The 13789-nt window shown below is 43.3% G+C and overlaps 2 protein-coding genes across 2 annotated transcripts in view; one reads left to right on the forward strand and one right to left on the reverse strand.

Moving 5' to 3' along the window:
• Nucleotides 1-13789, reverse strand: part of DNAH14 (dynein axonemal heavy chain 14) — a 2000441-nt gene that overhangs the window by 467776 nt on the left and 1518876 nt on the right. The window contains exon 69 of the mRNA XM_069608705.1: nt 10839-11083. Coding sequence (XP_069464806.1) covers nt 10839-11083 — 245 coding nt within the window. The remainder of the gene's footprint in view (nt 1-10838; nt 11084-13789) is intronic.
• Nucleotides 3050-3574, forward strand: LOC138468238 (large ribosomal subunit protein eL21-like). The gene has a single exon (XM_069608706.1). The coding sequence runs from the start codon at nt 3075-3077 to the stop codon at nt 3555-3557; it is 483 nt and encodes a 160-aa protein (XP_069464807.1). The 5' UTR covers nt 3050-3074; the 3' UTR covers nt 3558-3574.

The following is a 13789-nucleotide window of genomic DNA, read 5'->3' on the forward strand; positions in this document are numbered from 1 at the left end:
CTTTTCAAGCTAGGACACCCTCTCCCATGCTTTTGCCTGTGTTAGGGATCCTCACTGATGAGCCCCAACAAGGGCGAAACATGTTTGGGGATGCTTGTGGTCTCATGCAGAAGGGATGTTACCTAGCAGTTCGGGCTGGACTGCCCCTTTTGGGGTGGGGCCAAACCTAATTTGCATATGGTCTTTCCCCTTCTGTAATGGCTTGGCAGGCGAAGAAGGGTGGTCTGGAGGGTTGCCCAGAGCCAGGCCAGTGGTTAAGATTCATTCTAAACCTTCCAGCCATCACCTCTTTGTTTTTGCTCTGTCACCCCGAGTGGGACGGGTATGCCCAGACGTGGACCCCGTGCCTGCTGGGCCTAGAGACTCAAGCTACTCCTCACTGATGAGCCCCAACAAGGGCGAAACATGTTTGGGGATGCTTGTGGTCTCGTGCAGAAGGGATGTGACCTAGCAGTTTGGGCTGGACTGCCCCTTTTGGGGTGGGGCCAGGCCTGATTTGCATATGGTCTTTCCCCTTCTGTAATGGCTTGGCAGGCGAAGAACGGTGGTCTGGAGGGTTCCCCAGAGCAACGCCAGTGGTTAAGATTCATTCTAAACCTTCCAGCCATCACCTCTTTGTTTTTGCTCTGTCAGGGATCCAAGCTACTAAATTCTCTCTCCTGAGAGCACGGTTTGCTGCCTATGTTTAAAGATTTACATGCCACCAGACTCACTAAGGCATACAGATATTATCATAGATCAGAGGTGCAGACAGTTAAAAAGCCACCACTGCCTGCTGTAACTTTGTTTTTCAGCGGCCATCAAGGTTGCAATGGTACCTTTGAACCTACTTTGTGATGCCACTGCAGAGCTGAGGCTAAGGGCACCTGTAGGCTATCTCAGCCAAGGCACATTTTGGCACCTGTAGGCTATCTTAGCCAAGGCACATTTCGGCACTAAACCTTGGCATGGAACATTTATGAAATGGGATTCTGATTAGCAGACCTCCCTTTAAGCAACAGAATTACCCACACCATTTTATATACAGAAAAATCAAAAAAGCTCAGGATATTCCACCCTCATCAGTTGGAAATTCTGTCACAGTAACTCTCTGATGTAAGAAATCATAAGCCCTGTGAAGCTATCCATGTTTATGTGCCCTGCTATGTCATATTACATATATGATGCTATTTCTACATTGTGGTTTTCACTTGGTGTGTGGTGGTCAGGGCACTTTTCTAGAGTTGGAGGGTGCTGAGATGTGTTGGAAGGAGTATAGGGGTAGTTCAATTACTTCTCATGTTCACGGTTAGTTTGTTCAAAGTCACGTGTGGGGAATGACAATGAAAATCCCTCTACTGCCACTCTCTGCAGTGTTGGAGCTCTGAAAGTCATGTTTGGTGGCCAGTCCTGGCTGTATGTATAACTTGTAGAATTGAATATAAAAGGACTTAGAAAGTGATCATTGTTGTATATGAATGGAGCTTTTATAGAAGTTGTGTGTGTGGGTGCTTCTGGGTTCTTGATAACCACGCTTGCTACAGTGATCAAATCTTATATGTACAGCCCTCTAGCTTTTTCTTGTTGGTCTCTTCATACAGGATATTTCTGTAGCCAGGCTTTGCTTCTGTGATCTAGCTGGGATTTTGCGTTTTTTGGAAATTTTGCTATTCATATGGAATTGTGCATTAAAGTTCACCAATTTCTTGAACTTAAGGGAATGTCAAATTGAATCAGTTGAGTTATGGTAATTGAATTCTGCTAAATTCGATGTTATGGGTTTCAAATCCAACAAAATTGAAGGAAAAAACTTTAGATCAGTTTTGAGAAAACTAATTGAATCGTTTGCCAAGTAAATTTACACAAATGATTATCTACAATGTTTTCTGACAAAATAAGTTGAAAACTTGAATTTTGCTCAGAAGAATATTCTGCAAATTATGTTTTTGTCAGATTTTTTTCCGGAAGCTAAGTGAAAACATTTTACTCACATTTATAAACTATTTTGCTGATAACAACTCTGCAATTTGGCTTTATGGAGATTTTTATTAAGTCATTTTGTCATATCTAGAATTGGAAAAACATTAATCATTATTGCAATTTCTTGAAGTAAAAGGGTATGAACGTCTAATCCATTACTCCACATGAATGTACATTTAGCTGACCCTAGTTCTTGTACTGAAATGTAAGTAAATTTCTTATAGGAACCGTTTAATATGTTTTTTTACTTTGGTATTACCCACCACTATTATGGCAGAGGTGGGTATATTATCCTAGAGGATTCTTTTGTAGTTTCATAGTCAGTGAAGCATTGTAGTATAAGTTAATAGCCTTTGTTTTTGTAAAGCAGAATTGGGTATGATGGTGGCAACTAAGATTATTGTGCCGAATATTTGAAGTATTCCCCTAATTTTACATTCAGAAATGACCTTAAACTGCATTTTGGTATCATAAGGGTTTTTAATTTTGTTACATTCACCATGTTGGTTATTCTTTTGGTATCAGCGGAGATGGAAAGCAAAATCTCAGGGTCGAAGTTGTGCCTGTGGGATTCTATGGTGATCTGCAAGAGAGTGTTTTGAAAATGGTTCACACATGAACTAGAATGTTCTGTGGGCAGTGTTGATGCTGCAGGGCTCCTCCAGTTAAATATAGGTGGTGTGATAAGCAGGATTTCGTTTGCAAAGTGTGCTGATCAGCATGAAAAGAGAATCACACACTAGTCTCGGAATACCCCATTGCCATTAAGCCCATTCTTCTTTTGCGATATTACAAACAACACTTTCATCATTTCTTTCATTTTGTAGACCACCCCATACAAAACAAAATTAACTCAACCTCTTGGTGCTTTTCACCTTTGTGGGTTTGGCTGCTGGATGTGTGAGGGACATTTTACAGAACAAATGAAGGCTTTGGGACTGTTCAGATGTTTTTGTCTGGGATATGATTTGCAAGGAAGGTGAGGAAGAGGGGGGACGATGTTGCCATGAATTCTGGAAGTCATGTGATCATTTAACTCTATAACATGGTGCTATCCTTTCTCATTCACTTAGAGTTCAAGGTTTGGGACTGCCATCTTCCAGTGAGACGTCAAAATGACAAACACAAGGGGAAAAAGGCAAAGAACCTGTTACATGTTCGCTAGACCATTCCGTAAACATGGAGTTGTGCCTCTTTCAACCTACATGCACATCTACAAGAAGGGTGATATTGTAGACATCAAGGGCATGGGTACAATCCAAAAGGGTATGCCGCACAAATGTAACCATGGCAAGACTGGAAGAATATTTAATGTTACCCAGCACGCAGTGGGCATTATTGTTAACAAACAAGTCAAGGGCAAAATTCTAGCCAAAAGAATTAATGTGCGTATTGAGCATATTAAACACTCAAAGAGCAGAGACAGCTTCCTACAGCGTGTGAAAGAGAATGAAAGGAGGAAAACTGAGGCCAAGGCGCAAGGCTCATGGGTGGAACTGAAACGCCAGCCTGCTGCACCCAGAGGAGCACATTTTGTCAGTACCCAAGGCAAAGAACCTGAACTGTTGGAGCCAATACCTTACGAGTTCATGGCATAATTTGTATCAAAAATAAAGTCCATTGTTTAAAAAAATAAAAATAAATAAATAAAATAAAAAATAAAGCAAAAACAGTCAAAATCAGGTCACACTTCCACAGTCTTTGTTGAAAACGCATTCCACATCTTGAGACTTCCACCAGACCATGAGAGATTGTACCTCAAGCAGAATCAGCATTAACCAATCCATTTACTGAAATCTGTCAGCAAATCTGTGAGTTTAAAGAGTTTTGACCTTCTATTGCTGGCAAAATAGTTTACATTCTGTGAGTACTTGCCTGCAGGCCTAGTCGAGAGCATACACCTCAATGATATGGCGAGTAAGAGCAAGGGATACAATATACCTGATTGTGCAGTATGTGATATGTATGTAGAATGTAATGTCCAATCAATCTTTAATAATATACTTTTAATTATCACCAACTGGTTTACAGGCCCGTGTACACAGGAAAAGTGCAGGTATTCACACAGTAGGACCACTATATATCCTAAGCCTACAGCTCCCTCTAGCGGTGACAACAGGTGAAGCTATGCAAATTGGACCACTGTATACCCTAAGGCAACAGCTCCCTCTAGCGGAGCATTCCGTGCATTCGGGCAGCCTATACTGCACATTACGGCATCAAACAAACATACATCTGGCCTTTTATTGTTAAGTAGATGAGTGACTTCTGATGTTGACTATGAAAAGCAATGATGCAAAGTTTGATAAGCCAATGTAGACCGAACACAATCTTGTGACTGTGTATGCAAAGATGAAGCACCCCTTCACACCCCCCCCACACACACACACATACACACAAAGTGAGTGCCCCTTTTTGTATCCAAGAACAAGTCTATTGTAACAATTTAGCAGCAAACAGGGGATCTTGGAGGGTATATTTGTGCTGTGAATTTTGTGGGAGGCCAGTATCAAGACACAGACAATGAAAAATGGTGTAATGTTCTTTGATTTTGTCAGCTTCAAATAATCTTTCCCCGTTAGCTTTGCCAATTTTAATAAAGAAAGATAGAAAAAAGGTGCTTGTCAGAATGTCTGTAAACTAATAGCAGTCCTCTATCCACAATGCTATTCTAACTGATCGCAGAAAGAAAATCGCAAAATTACAAAAATAATAGTGGAAGTACTGGAGGAGGAGCGGGGGGATATGAATGTGAGGGGGGCTGGCAGCTGGCTTATGTCACTCACTCACATCCAAACACAGTGAAGGCCTTTTGCGGACAATTCCAGTTTATACAGGATAACTCATGGGTGTTGGGAACTCCACTAGTAATTCCAGTTCAAGTCTCGCACTGCATCCTCCCACTCTGTGAGACTCTCAGGGTCTCATTAAGAGGAATGCGGTAAGGGGTTAACGGCGCCAGTAAAGGTGCCGGAGCCGTTAACCACTTACCGCCCCATTACAAGGTCTGCTCGCGGGACCCGCAAAGGATGCCTGGTAAAACCAGGTGTCCTTTGCGGGTCACGCGAGCAGCCCAGGATGCTAACAACGGGCCCGTCATTAACGGGCCCGTTGTTAGCATCATCCCCATTCCCATTGAGCCCTATGGGAGATGAAATGGGAATGGGGATGTACCGGGTCCGGGTTCCCTGAATGGGGAAATACCGGGCCCTCCAAGGTCGGAATGGCCCGCAATTTCCCCATTCAGGGAACCCGGTACACCGTATGGGGGTAGCCATGCCGCAAAAAGTGGCATGGTTACCTCCATACCTGTAATGAGGGCCAACATCTTTTCTCCTTCCCTGCTTCTGGGGTTCTCTCAGTCTTTTCTGGGTTTTTCTACTTCCCACCCCGTTGGGTATTTGCTGTCTTTTCCCACTTAGGGTCATTTCTCTGGTTCACTTCCGTTTTTGGGATATTTTCTTTTTCTTCCCACTCTGGGGCTCTACTCCTGTTTAGTCCCCAATCTAGGATGTTCTTTTCCTCTCGCCGCTCCGGGGCTTTTCTGGGTCTCACACCCCAGCCCTGGATGCGTTCTGTTTTCACTCCCTACTCTGGGATGTCCTCTTTCTATCCCCACTCTGAGGTTCTTATTGGTTTCACTCCCACCTCCGGGGCACTTTCTGTCTTTCTCCACTGTGGGGCTCATCTTGGTTCCACTCCCCCCTGCAAGGTGCTTTCTGTCTCACCCCACGCTGATGCTCTTCTTGGTTTCACTCCTCACTCTGGGATGCTTTGTGTTTCTCTTTTTTTTACTGCATTGCCTCCGTTGGAGCCTCCGCTTTGCTAGCTAGTTAAACAAAGTGCTAGCAGAGCTGTGTGGGTGGATGTGGTCAGTCGGCTCTTGTCTATTTTTTGATGGGTGTATTTTTACTTTCTATTTTGTACTTTAATTTTGATATTTGTCATGCGCTAATCCCAAGTGACGCACAGGAGACTCTGTATTTGGGCACAGATGTTAAAATACTGAAACTAGACAGAATGACCCAATCAGTTAACAAAAAAGAAAAATTGAAAATTTGTTCCAAAAGGTAGATAGTGTATCAGCCATGCATAGCTGCACGAGAAGCTTGTTACATAGTATGGGGCCAACTACCTCAAAGCATCTATTACCCCTGGAACGGCAGCATGTACGAGGGATTACCAGGAGGTAGCTGTGCTGTGAGAAACCAGAAGGTATCTCACCCGCTAGTCCCGGGGGATCTGTCATCCAGCTGGCCAGGACATGGCCATCGCCTTTGGATCAAGATCCTGGGGGTGGACCAGTGCGGGAGGATCACCTGGGTGAGGGGTCTTCGGGGAGTGGGACATCAGAGGGTGAGACACAGTATCCCCTTGACTGTAACACCTTTAACCCATCCTACCAGGTAGGATACTTAGGAACTCAACCCCCCCTTTCCCAATGCTACCAGAGAAAACGGACCAACACCCGAGCCGTATATCTGACATGTCCCAATACAATGGTCAGGCAGGGTCAGGAAATTACTGACCATTACAGACACACCTGACTTCCATTACACTTCCCCACATGGATAAAAGGTGGAGCATGAGAGCACACTATGAGCGAGGCAAAGCACACAAGGAAGCAGCAGTTCCAAGATGGTAATTTAATAGAAGGCAAAAAATGTTAAAACAGAAGGGGATCGCAAGGAGGCAAGTCCCCTTGGCCTCTTTGACGAGGAACTGTTACTTTCATGAGCTTTCGAGAATAGAAAACTTAAGACCAGGAAACAAGGCTGAAGAATCCTGCATTGTGTGTCGGAGGTATCTGGGGCTCTCCAGCGTCGAGAGTCAAGGCGGGGAGAATCGCTTGCCGCCATGGTACAATCCTTGACTCCTACAACAAAGCAGCGCCAGTGAAGTCAGCACAGCCGTTGAGTTGGGTAGACTAATACTAGACCATTCTGTGTTGAAGCCAAGGTTGCAAGCGGCAACATTGTATAGTGAACGCTGAAGCGCACAGTGTATGAAGCGTATGTGATAATCAACGCGAGTAAAATTGAACAACAGTTGAGTGTTGAACTTTGAAGCCAAGATACGATACCTTAGACAGAGTGGTCCGGCACTGTGTCAAGCAAAATCCTGTGCACAATCGAAAGTCTTCGATGTTAATAGAGTAAAGAAAATGAATGACAAAGTAGCTGAAGTTGGTCCGGGCCTGGTTTAGGAAGATCAGCTGAGAGCTTTTGGTTAAAGCACGTTTGTGTTAAAAGGTTAACTGGAAATTGGTCCAAACCCAGCGGAGGGAGACTAATTGAACAATGTGTGTTAAAGAGGATCTGAGCCCAGCTGCGGGGGATCCGGGTTGAACTGTGAATCACCCGACAAATTGGATGCGTGAATATCCTACGAACATTGAGTTAAGGGATCTGAGCCCGGTTGAGGGGGATCCGAGGTGAATAGTGAATCGCCTGAGAAATTGAGTACTTGTGAAATCATAAGAGGAAAAGAACTTATGTTTGTTTGTCGCATCAGGCCTGCTAAAAGAAGAAACTTTGAAAGGCAAAGCACTTGGGCACAGGAGGTCCTGATGCTAATGATTACACTGTATCCTCGTGCTAGAGAAGCCAGAGACTGTACAAAGCTCGAGTGTACCGTCTTATCCCGTGCTGAAAACGTGGGGAAGGGAGGCCAACGTCCTGAACATCCTTACATATCATTTTGTGAAACACTTCTTTCTTTTTCGTAACACTGTTTCCCACACTATTTGTATTTAGAGTTCAGGATTGGCAATAGGTTTATTAGTATAGGCCGCTTTAATTTTGACAAGACACCACTAGGACTGTGTTATTATTATTTGATTGATTGATATTTTATTTCTATCGCGCTCGTACACAAGTGTCGTAGCTAGCTCCCATCTTTAGATTTAGGGTTAGATAGGCATTTTTCAAACCCTTTTTGAAGTTTAATAAACACCCTTGAACTGTGGTCACTTCTGTCTGTCTTACTGTTGATACCATGCCTTCCTTACACTGCGTAGACCTTAGATACCTTATTGGTTGATAACAATTCAGCACCACAATCAGGTCTGATGGGGCCTGAGCAAGCGTGCACTTGAAAACCCAGAAGAGGATTTTAAACTGAATCCCCTGCTGAACTGGAAGCCAGAGTAGTTGTCGCCAAAAACATGTAGTGGGCATAGCTTTGGGAAGTTGAAAAATTATGCATAGTGGCACATTTTGAATCTTTTGAAGCCTGGAACTTGATAGTTCTGAAGACTAGCATATAAAGCATTGCCGTAATCAATGTATGAGTTTATTAGAGTACTGGTGACCTTTTGCCAGTTGTCTTTGGGTATAAAAGGCAAAGCTCTATTCAATAGCCGAAGGTGAAAGAAGGCAGCTCTGGAGGCTTTGTTAATCAGTGTTGAAAAAGAATGGGTCTCTGTCCCATATAGTCCCCAAATTTCTCACTTTTGATGCATATGAAGTGGGAAGCCCAAAGAGGAGAGGAGGACGAGGAATACAGTGAGGGTTGTCAAGCAACAATCTCGGGCCCAGCAACAGGACCTCTGTTTTACTTGGATTAATCTGTAAACCACTGTTAGCCAGCCACTCATGAACCTTAGCTACAACTTCTACCAAGACTGGGAATGTGTGTGAGAGGGGCCAAAAACATGGACAACGGTCTGCGTATCATCTGCATATAAGTAATATTCTAATTGAAACCTTTGCAGAATCTTCATCAAATTTTGCATATACAGATTGAACAGTACAGGTGATAGAGGTGAACCCTGGGGACAACCACAACCTTACTTGATAGGTTTCAACATACAGGAACTAATGTTGACCATTTGTTCTCGATACGAGAGGAAACTCCTGAACCAATTAAGGTCAAATCGGTAATCCATGTTATTTTTTCAGCAGGTATTTGCCTTCTTTTTTTGGAGTATAAATGTCTGGTATGCCGCTTACCTATAGGGTTCAGTGTGAAAGTATAGGTGTGCAATTGAGTGAGTACCTGCTTCCATGCGAATATCCACATGTGTTCTAACATCAGGATTTGAGTGTACCTGTACATACAAGTCCTCGTACATGGACATTTTGATACTATATAGGAGGTATTCAGTGACTACTTGGCCATGGCATGCAAATGCCTAACCATATCACGGCAACAAAGCCTATGGTGAAAATATTTTATTGAAGTTTGTGGCATATGGTGTAAGACACTGGGCAAATTATAGCAATCCCTTGCATATAGTCTGAGTACATGGGCAGATACTGCTAATAGCTGGCAAATGACGGTATTACAACACCACTGTATGGTACCAATAGGGCAATTGATGCTAATATCTGCTATATGGTGAGAGTACATGGGGACATTATGCAACACCTGATATAAGTCAATTTAAGGGTCAGATGAAGGCAATACAGTGCATGTGATGTGAATACTTGGGAGGACATTGGCATATTATGCCCATATCTGGTGCATGAGCATATATTTGCACACACAAAAGCACATAACAAAACTCACACACCCAATTACTCCTCACAAATACCCCTATGCGCATACTATACTGTTTAAACATTTCTGTTGTGAGTTGGTGTCATACCAAACAACCATCAAATAAAAGGTCAAACAAAATATGCATCATTTATACATTTAAAAAGTCCGACCCATTGCATTTGTCGATGCTGGTTGAAAACAGATGTGACAGCTAAGAACCAGGCGGACAAATGGGCTCTCCTAGAATATTCAGAGGCAAGGATTCTAGTAGGTTTGTTTTCTGGTCACCAACCATTCAAAAGGTGGTATGTATTGGCAAGGCAAACAGTGTTGGATTTGCTAAAGGGAACGCCTTGGCTGCCAAGACCTCCTCTCAGGCCCCAGGCACAAAGATTGGGAAGAAGGCCTGCATGGCCGAAAGAGCAGCACCAGAAGAGAGGTGTGTTACTAGATTCTCCTCGCCACCACTATTCCCGAACTGTGCACGGTTCGTTTTTCTACCATATTCCATTTATCAATAACATACCACAATATATTTATCTCCCTTTGTTTGACGCTGAACAATCACCCAATTGCTACACCTATTGGTGCCATTACCACCTATGAGTCAAACCATATGGTGGTGCCAAAGCATTCCGTGAGCCATAACTAATGGTGGCACCAAAGCCCTGCGTATGATGCAAAACTAGTGGTGGGGTTAAACGTAGCATCCGATGGACATCAGCTGACTTGTTCTGGCCATCACTCTAGCTACACACTTCGTACCAATAAGTTTCCTCACTATGAACGAAAACTAAGACGTGCAGCAAGATTTTTAATCAGCTCCAATAAAAATTATTTTCTTACACCACCTAACTAGAAGACGTAAATAGTTGCATTTCTACTCTGTTTGGAAAAAGTACAACCTAATTTTTCAACGGTTTGTATGCTCTCAAAGAAGAAAGAATTGCAACCGTATGCACAAATGTTTCTTAAATTAAGGTCTGACCCCAATAAACATTCATAGAAGGCAAAAAGAAATACAAACCCTAGGCATCAGGCCAAACCATGTTTCGGAATTTTCCATTTTTTGTGAATTCAGCTACCTGTTTAATAATGGCACCAGGAAGCCGCATCACCAAAATCAAATAGGTGACGTCACACTTCCTCTGACCCCCAACAACATCACAGGAAATGACATCACACAACCTTTGAATCTGGTATCATGCCATTCTACATTCTTAAAAGCAATCTGTTTTGAAAACTCTGGGCTGCAGTATGTCTTTATTGACAACAGCACACAAAACCAGCTACCTAGGCTGTCAACAGTTCAGCACTCTATGGATTAGAAAGTTCAGTAGGCCTGGTAAAATCAAAGAGGTTACAAAAGGAACACAGTGGTAACCATTTCTTACCTTCCGTTTTCTGGAGCAGGGTCAGCGATCTGTTCTCCAGCTCCAGCAGTGTTGAGAGGTCTTGAGCGATGCTCTCCAGCAGCTGGCACCGCTCCTGCTCAAGCTGCGGTTGTTCATGTATGACGACACTAGACAGAAGCTGGTCCTGCAAACCTTTGAAGGTTACAGTGAAATTGATCATTGTAACCATGATGCAAACAGCAGGCAGAAAGTGAGGATTTGGGGCTTGCGTCGTCATATACAACCTGCAATCACAACAAAAAGGACAGAAGTTAGGAGAAATACCTTCCTAGGTGATACACGTTTTTACTCTCCAAAAGGATATGGCTATAGGCTAGTGCAACTGGAAAGGTTTACAACATCAACATTTTTTTTAACATCATATCCGGGTACACATTTTTATGTTCAAAATAGGAGTGTGTAGTATTTGACTATTGAAAACCATGAATTCCTTTTTCCCCATTATCTGCCTCCTTTGCTTAATCATGAATTTTGCCAGTCTCATGTATCGTATTAACTTGTAAACCTAGAAATTGAATTTCAGTTCGAGATACTTAAAAAACAAATCCCCACCAAAGAAAAAAGTTAAATCCATATTTGATGTTAGTGGATCTGTCTTTGTGTCCTGTCCCCATTTGTGTGGGGTTGTGGACTAGAATTACCCCCAGCGAGCCAGCGGGCTTGCAGACTGCGACCATGTCCACATTCTGTGGAGCCTGGAACTGCATCTTCTCCCTTGTATCTTAATGCTCCTTGGCAAGGATATTTTAACTCACTTGTTCTCTGCTGTCGGATTCCCTTAGGTCTCACCTGTTCCAAAGAATTTCAGTTTTTGTACTCCCTGCTTCCGTATCTTGCATCTCGCAGAAGCACTATAATCAGCTTGCGAAAATGGTTACCTTAAATCATTAATTTCTCACCTAGTCTTGGTCCCCAGAGTTGGGATCTGTCTTCTGGGTGTCAGGCCATGGTGATAGGACCAGTCTCTGGGAATAGCAGGTTCTGTGACATCCTACGAGACACATTTTGTGGCAACCTATCTTGTGAAACTTGGATCTTTAAATGATTCCACTATATATTTATGGATTGCTGATAGAATACCCCAGTTTAGCAAGGCCGTACTAGTCCAAATATATAACCTTTAACACATGGATATGCGTATTGTGAAGGCACCATGAAGTAAGACACAGACAACAGATTCAATTTTCTACATAAAATTGTTTATTTTCCAAAATGTGAGGATGGAGTAAGGCCTAACTTGCCCTATGCTAAGGTGGCATTTCCCTACCAAAAGAAAAAAAGGATAGTCTGTGTCAATAAGTTCAACTAAAAAGTCTGTGTTTCCAAAATTTGCACTTGCTCTCAAAACTAAAGATAAACAATGTGTAGGGATGTAAGCAACAAAGAAAACAGTGTTCCAAATAAAGTTCTGAGCTTCTTGCAGCTCCTGGCATACTTTCCAGCTTCTCCTTCCCCAAGTTCAAAACAGCTCCAAAATGTCTCAGGATTTCTTTCCCAAGAGGTCAACACAGTTCATAAAGGCTTGGGGTTCCCTCCCCCCAGAAGTCAGCTTTTCCAGCTTCATAAACATACAATCAGTTTAAATCCCTTGGCTTTCACATAAACAGTTCCAATTCAACTCTGTAATTATCCAGGCTTTTTAATAGTTCACATAGATTGCGCTCGTGTCCATACACTTCAGCAATACTGTTATAAATGCAGCTTCTTTATCTTTGCTTTCCTTGGCTTTTTTCAAGTTGGGTACACTCAGTCTAGGCGCAGTTGTTGGACCACACGGTTCACCCATTACAGGCCACACAACCAATAACCCTTGGCACGCTCTTATGCTTCTGCACTCTTTGGGCTCTCTCGCCAACACAGGTTTTCTCTCTCTGCCCCCGTGTCATTGATTGATTGATTGATATTTTATCTGAATCGCGCTTGTACACAAGTGTTACAGAGTTAACACACATTTCTGATTCTCCTTAGCAGTCTCTTGGCTTTGTCACGTGTTTTCCTTACAGCTCACTCCGTGGTGTTCACCCTTTTCCACCCCCTTGCTTTCACAGTATTCATAAGTGCTCATCACTTGCTTTGCACTTTATTAATAAATGTTCATCACTTGCTTTTCACTTGGTTCATATATTTATCCTAACTTTCCTTCAGTTCGGTATTCAATATTACTTGTTCTCTTAGAAGAATTCATAACATTTGCAGGTTGTTCGGCATTCAAAAACTCTCAGTTTGACTTCCAAACCCAATTATCATAGGTTTCAGGTAATTCAGCATTACCATGTGCGTTCTCATAGCCCCTGGAGTGCCCTGGTATGAGTGTTCCCTTTATTTCACTCTCTGGTATACGGCCACTCCTCTGGGCGTCTTCTCGTTTCGTTCGGGCTTCCCTTTGCGCCGCTTGTGATTTTTGGGAGCCCGGCAAGCAGCGCTCACCATCTTCGAACCTTGCTGCTTGTTGCGCGCAGCTCTGCTTTCCCTTCACGGAAGCTACCAGCGGTCGGCAATGCTCGGGAGCTCTGGCTTTAGACACAAGGAAAGGGGTACTGCAGGTGTCTCCACCCTCTGACGGCCCACTCAGGCCCCGGTGTCACTTTCACCCTCTTGCTGCACACTGCGTCCTTCCTGCCGTCCCCTCTCCAGGCTGCTCCACGTCTGGCAGCTGCGTCCTGTCCTCCTTTCTCTTTGACGGCCTCTCCTTTTATGCACCTGTGGCCTGTTAAATGGTTGCAGGTGCAAATCCTTGTCTTCAATTGCCTGACCATAATCAAGCCTATTAGCTGGACGTGCCTGACTCTTGCAATGGTGTTCCTCTACAGTCCTCTTCCTCATTCAGTACCAAAGTGGTGTAAATGAAAGCAAGGGTGAATTACTCCCAGTCGCCTCCTCTTCATCCCAGTCTTAAAGGGAAATGGTTGTGGGATATTTTGTGTGTTTGA

The sequence above is a fragment of the Ambystoma mexicanum genome, chromosome 4q (assembly GCF_040938575.1).
Source record: "Ambystoma mexicanum isolate Mex_15411 chromosome 4q, UKY_AmexF1_1, whole genome shotgun sequence".
Classification (NCBI taxonomy): domain Eukaryota; kingdom Metazoa; phylum Chordata; class Amphibia; order Caudata; family Ambystomatidae; genus Ambystoma; species Ambystoma mexicanum.